The sequence below is a fragment of the Pteropus vampyrus genome, unplaced genomic scaffold, assembly GCF_000151845.1.
Source record: "Pteropus vampyrus isolate Shadow unplaced genomic scaffold, Pvam_2.0 Scaffold36, whole genome shotgun sequence".
Lineage (NCBI taxonomy): Eukaryota > Metazoa > Chordata > Mammalia > Chiroptera > Pteropodidae > Pteropus > Pteropus vampyrus.
The window spans coordinates 4,889,643-4,899,448 of NW_011888817.1; the positions used below are offsets into that span (position 1 = coordinate 4,889,643).

The window sequence follows — 9,806 nt, forward strand, 5'->3', positions numbered from 1 at the left end:
CTCAGGAACCTCCCTGTTCTCTGCTAGAACAACATGGGCTATTCTGGGCTCCACTTCCCTCTGGGATGGCCACACTCCATTTCTGCTTCTGCCTGGGGCTTCTGGGGCTTCCCTCAGCCAAAGCACTCTCCTGGGAATGAAATCTCTCCACCTCCTCAAGGCACATGGCCTCCAGGGAGCCCCAAAGGGAGCCAGGGGTGAGAAAGGAATTGCCCCAGTCAGCCCTCAAGGCCCTTCTGCCAGGACCCATCCCTAACTGGGCATCCTTGGCAATAATCCGAAAAGTCAGCATTCCCCCAGGCACCTCAAGCTCGGAACTCAGACAGAGCTCACCTTTGGTGACAAGCTTCTCCCTCTGCTCACCGTGCCCCACATTACTTTTTGGATTCAGTATTTAGCTATTCTTGCTGACAGGAAGTTCTTTTAGTGGTCTTTAGTTACTGCGAAATGCAATTGGTTATTGGTGAATCTGAAAGCTATTGCAGCCTGAACCTCTTTGGACACCGAAAGTTAGATAGCTGCACATAGCAGGTAGGTGCTCACTAAACGTTTATTACTTGATCCAAAATTTGCCAAAACTGGCTAAAGTTTTCTAATCATCATGGCTACCCTCTGAGTCGCATTTTTTATTTATCTATAAGGCATCACTCCTGGCAAGCTCTAATTGTTCTCTGAACATCAAGAAGTTCTTTCTTTGACTTTAGCCCACCTGCAAGCAATAGGACTTGTGATCTCTGGGGTAGTGTGAGCCTCAGTTTCCCTGAAGTGCCAGGCAGCTGCCTGAGTGAGCCAGACGGGGACAGAGTGAGAGAGGGAGGCCTACGGCCACAGGGCCAGCCCCTGGAAGGTGGCCTGAATAAACAACTGCCCGCCAGAGAAAGAGGCGATTCACAGTCCCTGCCACTGTCCCACATTCACTCAGCTGGCAGGAGAGGGGGAGGGGAGGAAGCGGACATGTGGGGAGAGCTTGCTCTGGGCCAGGTGCTGTGCCAGCCACCAGATATAAGTCATAGCTAATCTTCTGAAGCACCCTTCAACAGAGGTACTTGTATCCCCATTTCAGGGAGCAGGAAACTGAGGCTCACAGAGGTGGAGGAAGCCAGCCAAGGGCTCTTGATGACAAGCTCCTTGATTCACCACGGACTCCCTCATGTTTCTGATCAGGCACTTGGCAGCAGCAGAGTTGGGACTAAACCCTGCACTTCTGGCTCCAAAGCTCATGTTTTTCCACCTTCGTTAAACAATCTCCTGTTGCTTTGGAATAAGCCTCCACCCGCTTAAACTGTTATTTATTGATTTTTATGAATAGGGAATTCATTCACATGGTAACAAAATTCCAAAGGCAAAAAAGGTATACTGTAAAAACCCGCTCCCACCCTGTCTCCGGCCACCTGGTTTTCCTTCCTGGAGCCAAATACCACTTCTTGTTTCTCTTGTGTCGTTTCTGAGGTCTCTGTGTGTGTGCAAGCAACATGTACATATGCTCTCCCTGTATTTTGTTTGTTTGTTTTTTTACATAAATTCAATCCATGTTTTAAAGTTCTCTAGCCCATTTCCACTGGGCACAGGAAGTGTAGTGCCTAAGGCCCACGATACTTTTAGGGGCCCGTGAAAATGTTTTCATTTCTTTGAAAATCGGGAGGGAAAAAATGAACTTTCAGGTAGAAGAAAATGTTTTCATGTATCATATTAATATGTTCATTTTATGTCAACAATTATCAAATATAATTTTTATAATTTTTTTATGGCAATGGGGCCACAAAGGTCAAAGTGCCTAGGGCATATAGAAGTGCGTTGAGCCACACTGACTCCAGTCTTGGGCACTGAGGCCTTGTGTCTGTGGCAAGCACCTTACATTGTCACAGAACCCTAAGACATCGGCAGTTATCGTGATGACCTCTCTATAACACACCCTTACATACACACACACACACACACACACACACACACACACACATGTGCACGCTCATCCAGCTTCTGCTTATTTACCTATACTGATGGGAAATTCACCACCTCCCAAGGCTACCCACTTGCTACTAGCAGCAAGCTCTATTACTAGAATTTACGCTGAAACTGACCTTTTAGACTTTGGGTCCTTTGGTCCTGGGTCTACCCTCTATTGCACATTGTGCATTCACTGAGTACCCATTCTCTTCCAGGCACTCTGCTAGGCCCTGGGGATACTGAGATGACAGAGGCACAGCCCTGCCCTGAAGTAGCTTGGTCTTGTAGGAGAGACAGACAAGTCACTGGTCATGACACACACTGTTAAGCAGAGACAGACTGTGCAAGCTGCCCGCCTAGCTCCTGTACTTCAAAGCTATGTGACCTTGGGGGGGGCCTCAGATTCCTCATCTGTAAAAATGGGATACTAACAGCACATACTCATCTTGTAGGGTTGCTGTGAGAATGAAGTGAGGTAATGCATGTAAAACACAACAGTACCTGGAACAAAGTACATGCTGAATAAAGGTTAGCGTGGCTCATTTCCACTACAGTGCACACTGGGACTGCGAGAGCAGAGAGGAGGGAGCTATCTGTGGAGAAATCAGGAGGGCTTCCCAGAGGAGGCAATGTTTGCACTTAGACATTAAGACCAAATAGAAGGGATTCCTCGGACTGCAAGGCAGGGAGAGGTGCTCCAGGCGGAGGTGGAAGGACATGCAAGGGCACAGAGGAAGCTAATGGGGGCTGAGGGGTGCAGTTCATTCAGCAGGTACTTTGTCCCTGGGTTCTCTGAAGCCTTAACCTTAGGCATCTTCAGTCCCTTAAGGCTTTACTGGGGTGGAGGAGGAGGGCTGTAGCTGACTGGTGCTGTGGCTTTTAATGAGGTAGAGGGTGTTTTGCTGTTTAACTTGTGGCTTTTTCCAGGGAAAGCCAGGTGGACACCTGAGCACTGGAGAAGGCAGGCAGGGGTCCTTTGGGAGACCCCTAGCAGCAGCTCTGGGGTTGTTCTAGTTCCAGCTTTGCCCAGCTCTTCCTGAGACCCTGTGCTAGTCCCTGGGTCAGAGACTCAGTACCTCCAGGACTGCTTCTTAAAGGTTCAAACTCAGGACCAGATAGACTCTAGCGGATGAGGGTCCTAGCACCCTCTAGGCCCTATTCATCAGTCCCACTCTGAGCAGGCTTGTGAGCTCAGGGGTCCTGCCTGCCTCGCTCTTCCCCAGTAGCTAGGACATCGGCACTGCTTCCCTGGGTGGGCAGGCCCAGGGAGGTAGCTCTGAGGAGGCTGTGACACTCCCCTTCCCCCTGCAGCCTGAGTGTGGCCCTGGAGCTGGGGGGGAGGAGGCGGGAGGAACAGAGGAGGCCTGTCCTCTGGGTGAGGGGGCCTCTGGGTAGCAGCTTCCTGTGTGGTTCCAGGCTGGGGGCCCAGCCCACCTCATGACAGAGGAGCCTTTCATGGGCCTTCATTCTCGGGATCAGGGGAGGGCAGGGCATGGAGGCCACTCAGGTGAGGGCTGCCAGAGAGCCTGCGTGTGGCAGAGTGGTGGGCGGGCAAACACATGCATGTCCAAGTCAGACGGGGCCTTGGAAAGTCAGGTCCCACCACATGCCATTTTGGAAATGAGGAAACCAAGGCCCAGAGAGGAGAAGGGAGGTGTCTAAGACCACTGAGGGCAGAGGCAGAGCCAGAACCCGGGGCTCCTGCATCCTAGCCCAGCTGTAGGTGAACGGCGGGTGTAAGGCTGGCGCCTGTGTATCAGTGTGTGGTTGTGCATGTGCACGAGTTTTTGTTAACATATGAGAACATAATGGTGGGTTTGTACATTGTGAACTCGGCAGTGTTGGTATGAGGGCTGGGGGGCCATCCAGGGAGCTAGGTGGGAGAAGGGGCAGCTGTCCCAGGCCTCACGTGTACTAGACCCTTCCTGTGCCTCCTTAGGTCCCACCCTGGGGCAACGCTGCCCAATGCTACCTTCTGCCTCATCCCTGGCCGCCGTCCTGATGCCTTGCGCTTCCTCCAAACTCTGCAGGTACGACCCCAACTTGGACATCCCCTATCCCTGCCCCCCTATACTCCTGAGATGTCAGGATTCTTTGGACCCCAGGCCAATGGGAAGGAGCCGTGAGCTGCCCTTTACTCCTCTACTCTGGGACTCGGGTGTGCCTGCCTGCAGCAACATTCACCTCACTCTCTGCAGAACCACACCGCCCCCCCAAAAAATCCAACTTTTCTCTCCTCTTTATTCCTTACTCCCAATAGCAGCAGCTGCTGACTCTCAACTGGGAGGGGGGCGTGAGTGTGCACAGGGTGGGACTGGGCTCCACAGTAATGTCCCTGCCCCCCAGGCTGGCTGCATCCCTGTGCTTCTCAGCCCTCGCTGGGAGCTGCCCTTCTCCGAGGTCATCGATTGGACCAAGGCGGCCATTGTAGCTGATGAGCGGCTCCCCTTTCAGGTAACTGACACCCCTGCCCAAGGGGCGAAGACCAGACCCAGGACATACCAGGGACCCCGGGATCTCAGTTCCCAGGCTAGCCTCAGTCCTCAGTCCTATCCCCCATCTATGTAGTGTATTCATGATTTTGCCTCCAGCCCCAGCTTCTGAGACTCCCACAGGATCAGATGAAGACAGAAAATCCAGAGGAGTCTGAGCACAAATCCTGAGCCTCTTTCAGCCTCAGTTTCCCCACCTATACAATGGGATAAGTTAGACCAGATGATCTCCATGGGCCTAGCCCCACTGGTCCATGATTGCTTAAATACCCAATTTAAGAGGACACACACACACACACACACACAAACTGGAGTGCCTCCATGGGGCTTTGGGTGGGAAAGCGAAAGGCACAGCAACTTTTTCATCTAATGAAACTAATTTTGTCAGTTCCAAAAAATATATATGCAAGCCTTGAATCCACTTAAAAGTTAAGAATAGTGTAGGAGGTTAATAGCAATGGCTACCATTCATTGAGCCTCTACAATGTGCTAAGCACTTACTCTGTATCATCCAATTTAACCATTACAACCGCCCTGTGAGGCAGGTACAATTATTATCCCCTCTACAGTTGAGGAAACAGACTCAAAGAGGTAAGTGGCTTATCCAGTCACAAAGTTACTAAATGGCATTTCAACTCAGCTCTGTGTGACCCTTGAACTCTTGATTGCTATGTTCCCTGGGACGTGACCAAGGGTGGCTGCTGCTGACCCATTTGGAGAACGATGGGAAAGGGCTTCGGGTTCCCAGACCTTCAACCCCAAGTTGTCCCAACCCAGGGTCAGTCAGGGCCTGACAAGGCTCCATGACTTCTTTTCTCCCTGTGTGCCCCAGGTCCTGGCTGCCCTCCAGGAGATGCCCCCCACGCGGGTCCTGGTCCTGCGTCAGCAGGCCCAGTTTCTGTGGGACACCTACTTCTCCTCAGTGGAGAAGGTCATCCATACCACCCTGGAGGTGAGGGGGACTCACCTGGTGGGGGCCCTGGCACTTGGCTCCTGCCTCGTCCCTGTCCCCTCTCCACACCCCTTTCTCTGGACACCACCTCTGCCGCGTTTGGGCTTCCCCCTTGAGATGCTTCTGGGATGAATCTGAGACTTGGCTGTGAGCTCTTGGGTAAATTCCTTCCTCAGTGTTGGCCTCAGTTTCCCCACCTGTAGAAGGACAGCTGCAGCAAACAGATTCCAAAGCATGTGCCAACTCCAATGGCTGCCTGGGTGCTGTGTTGGGAGGGGTTCTGGATCTGGGGTTGGTGACATCTGTCATGAATGAGGAAGGAGAACAAGGCGGCAATCTGCCACCTCTGGATTTCTGCATCTGAACTCTTCTGTCCCCAGCAATCTGGTGTTGCAGCTGCCACACACCCCATAGCCTGAAGTGGGAGATGCCAGGCTAGGTCGGGTCCTCACTTCCTCAGACCCCACCCACCGCTACCCTGGCCACGCCCTCTGCACAGCCCTCTCTCACTTTGCAGATTATTCAGGATCGGATCCTTGGAGCATCTGCTCACCCCTCGCTGTTGTGGAACAGCCCCCCGGGGGCACTCCTGGCCCTGTCCACCTTTTCCACAAGCCCCTCGGACTTCCCCTTCTACTACCTTCAGCAGGGTATGCCCTGGGGATGGGACAACTTAAAGTCCCCTATTCAACTCTCCACAAGTCCATCCCAGCCTCAACCACAAAGCCCTGCCAAGACCCTCCTTGAGTCCCTAACATCTCTCCTGACTCCTGGGGTCCCCCATTCACGTCACTCTTCAGGAAGTTCTGTCCCCTCCCACCCTAATAGCTTGTGTCTCATTCCCCCAGGCTCTCGCCCTGCAGGCAGGTTCAACGCCTTGATCTGGGTGAAGGCCCCAGGCCAGCCCCCGCTGAAGCTCATCCAGGCGGTGGCAGGATCCCAGCACTGTGCCAAGGTCTGCCCCCTTGCCAGCTGGGGTCTTGGGATCCAGGGTGGGGACAAAAGACATGGCAGGGTCCTTGAAGACATCTAGACCCCAAGGATAACTACACATTTTGTGGGGAGGCACAGGGAGAACTTTCAAGTACCCTTGCTGCCTTCTTTAAGTCTCAAGTTTCTTGTACCTTCCCTGGTCCCCCTCTCTGCCTCCCCATGGAAACTGAAGACTCCATCTAAAAATCAGGTGCCCCTTGGGGAGGCTGGAGAAGTAAACATACGTGCTCATTCATTTATTCACCCAGCAGTCACTTTCTGAGCATCAGGCTCTGGGCTCGACACTGAGGATGCATAGAAAAAGCAAGAAAAGATTCTGCACTGGGATTCAGATTCAGTTAGCATTTCCTGGCACACAGATCGTTAAATCTCACTTCCAGAGAAGCCAGCTACTCTCCTGAGTAGTCACAGAGGGGAGAAGCAGTGACCTCAGCCCGGGCATAGCTGAAGTGGCAACAAAGGACACTTGAGCTGGGCTGAGGATGATAAAGGAGCAGGACGAAGAGAATGAAAATCTTCAAGAGAAGATGGGGATGGGACATGGGGTCAGGGCCCAGGCTAGGAATACTACCACTGACTCTCTTGAGTTCTAATGCCACAGGTAGCTACCTTTGTGTCTCTGGAATTCCTGCCTTCCAGAAGCCCAGAGGCAAAAACATGGCAGCAATGAAAGGACCTTGGCTCCAACCAAGCTCACATAGACAGCTGCTCACTCATACTTCTCTCATGCTGAGAAAGATCGCTCTTGGGACCTCTCTGCTCCCCTTATGCCCCAGACTTCAGTAACACCCCCTTTCCTCCTAGGTCTTGGTTCTCTGGAGCAGTGAGAAGCCACCCCCACTCAGGTGGCCTGAGATAGCAGTGCCCTTGATAGTCATTGAGGGGCACAGGAAGGTGAGGGATGGAAAGGGGCATGGAAGGGTGGGCTCAGCCCTGGAAGGCTGGGAACTGGGGAGGGCATTTACCTGAGTATGAGCCAAAGCTGGACTTCAAGCTGGGCCTGAAAAAAATCAGATGGGGTTTTGGCTACAGGCCTAATAGAAATGATTCTCTTCCATCCTTGGCTCTTGTGAATTATGCTTCCAAAGAAATGGGGGAAGGCAGAAGGAGTACGTCGGATGTCTTGGATGAGGACTAGAGCAGAAACCTGGTATCCTGAGGAAACAAGGACAGATGGCAGCCAATTGGGCCAGAGGGATGGTGTGAGCCACCTGCTTGCTGTGTGTGGTTCTGGGCAAGTCCCTCCATTTCTCTGGACCTGTTTCTTTCAAACAAAAATTGTTTGACAACCCCTCCCAGGGTTGAGATGAGCATCCAATATGACAAGAGAGGAATCCTGAGATGTCAAAACTGGAAGGGCCCCTAGACACCAACTGCCCTGTTTTACCTAAGGGGAAATTGAAGTCCAGAGAGGTAAAATGAGTTCCTCAGGTCCAAGTTCCAGGCAGGCTTGCTGTTTCCACCGCTCTTCTTTCTACACCATGCCTGTAGCACTCATGCTTAGCAGATGCTCATACTCTTATTCACTGTGGGAACTTGGGAGTGTTCCCTAGCTGAGTTGCTCTTACCTCCTTCCCACTGCAGGTCAGTGACCGCTTCTTCCCATACAGTGCCATCAGCACCGATGCCATCCTCAGCCTTGATGCCCACAGCAGCCTTTCCACAAGTGAGGTGAGGACTGAGCCCAAGAGGAGCCCAGTGTGGATGGGGACAGAGCCAGAGGGCCCTGGGAACCCCTCAGATTTCCAGTGCTGGGAGGGCCAGAGGTCAAGAGGTCCAGCCTCCTGCTTTTTAAATCACCCTAGCAAGACACTCAGCCTCCTCCTTAGAAATCGAATAGAAGCTTCCCACAGACTCTTTCGAAAAAAAAACTTTTTCGCCAGCTCCCTAAGCATTCCCTGGAAACTTTCATGCTCCTACTTCCTCTCCCCTGAGTCCCCTCAGCCAGGCTGGCCTTGCCTCCGAATCTCTGGATGTTCCTTCCTTGCACCTCACTTACATATCTCCCCAGGTGGACTTTGCTTTTGTGGTATGGCAGAACTTTCCAGAGCGAATGGTGGGCTTTCTGACGTGGAGCCACTTTTGGGATGAGGCCCGGAATGGCTGGGGCTACACTGCCAAGAGGGCCAACGAATTCTCCATGGTCCTCACCTCAGCTGCCTTCTATCATAGGTACAGATGGTAGCCCTGGCACGGGGATCAGAGGGCTAGAGGCCCCCTCTTTAAACCCGGAGTAGGGTGGCCTAAGAGTGAATACAGCAGTCAGCCTAGAGCTCAGAGATCCAGGTTCAAGGCCCAGATCTGCCATTTCCCAGTTGTGTGATGGGCAAGTCTCCTCGCCTATAAAACGTATTCACTTTACAGAGTTGGTGTGATAATCAGGTGAGAAAAACATACGAAGTGCTTGGCACACAGATGGTCAACAAATGGTAGCTAGTGTTATTTTAAGCAGAGCCAAGCAGATTATATGGACAGTGTTTGGTTTTGGTAGCAGTGTGATAAGAGAATGGTCCTGATGCTTTATAAATGTGTGTGTGTAAAACTAAATTTTAATAAGTTAAAATAAATAAATAAATGTGTGTGATGGGCTGGGGACTACCCAAGGCCTTCCGGAAGCTGCTCGAAGCGCCCCAGTCTTGAGGCAGGAACTGAATTCTGGAGGACCTCTTTACAGGAGTTCCTCAAACATGTTCAAATCTAATATGTGTAACCTGGAACTTCTTGTAGATTTATCCAGGTCCGCGGAGAATTCTCCGTAGAGTGAATATTTGCAGAGTGAAGAATATTTTTAATGTCTGCTGGGTGGGCCCAGGTTGTTAGGAGCGCTACTGAATGAAGCAAGGCTCACCTGGAGCAGCATTAGGCCGGTTAATTCCTATCCTTCCAGAAGCTGTTTTTGGGCTGCCGTGTTTGATGGAACCAGCTGACCCCCTCCTCAATCTGGCTCTCAGTTCAGACCTCAGAGGCTGGGGGCGGGGCAAGGAGCTGTGAGGGAGCGTCAGGAAGTACAGTATTATTGGCTGCAGACAAGCCACAGAGCACAGAACAGTGGACTTGGGGTAGGAGCTCTCTGAAGTGGCTAGGGCTCAGAAAGGGGAGCAAGGCTTTCGCAAGAGGCTTCGCAAGTGGGATCAAAAGAAGAGTGAGGTCAGGGGTGAGGAGGACGAGTTTGCGCGGTGAACTCAGCTGCAGCCTCTCCTTGTCCTCCTCCCTCACCCAGGTATTACCACACCCTCTTCACCCACTCCCTGCCCAAGGCTCTGAAGACCCTGGCAGATGAAACACCCACCTGTGTGGACGTCCTGATGAACTTCCTAGTAGCAGCAGTCACCAAGCTACCCCCTATCAAGGTGCCCTATGGGAAGCAGCATCAGGAAGCCAGATCACTACCGGTGAGGATGGAGGAAGACTGACCGGCACAGCAC

The 9,806-nt window shown here is 52.2% G+C and overlaps 1 protein-coding gene across 1 annotated transcript in view; it reads left to right on the top strand.

Annotated features, from left to right (window-relative positions):
- Positions 1 to 9,794, top strand: part of EXTL1 (exostosin like glycosyltransferase 1) — a 12,959-nt gene extending 3,165 nt beyond the window's left edge. The window contains exons 2-10 of the mRNA XM_011358041.1: positions 3,884 to 3,974; positions 4,291 to 4,398; positions 5,269 to 5,388; positions 5,906 to 6,038; positions 6,237 to 6,343; positions 7,186 to 7,275; positions 7,966 to 8,052; positions 8,393 to 8,553; positions 9,602 to 9,794. Of these exons, the coding sequence (XP_011356343.1) occupies positions 3,884 to 3,974; positions 4,291 to 4,398; positions 5,269 to 5,388; positions 5,906 to 6,038; positions 6,237 to 6,343; positions 7,186 to 7,275; positions 7,966 to 8,052; positions 8,393 to 8,553; positions 9,602 to 9,794 (1,090 nt within the window). The remainder of the gene's footprint in view (positions 1 to 3,883; positions 3,975 to 4,290; positions 4,399 to 5,268; positions 5,389 to 5,905; positions 6,039 to 6,236; positions 6,344 to 7,185; positions 7,276 to 7,965; positions 8,053 to 8,392; positions 8,554 to 9,601) is intronic.
- Positions 9,795 to 9,806: the final 12 nt, after the last annotated feature.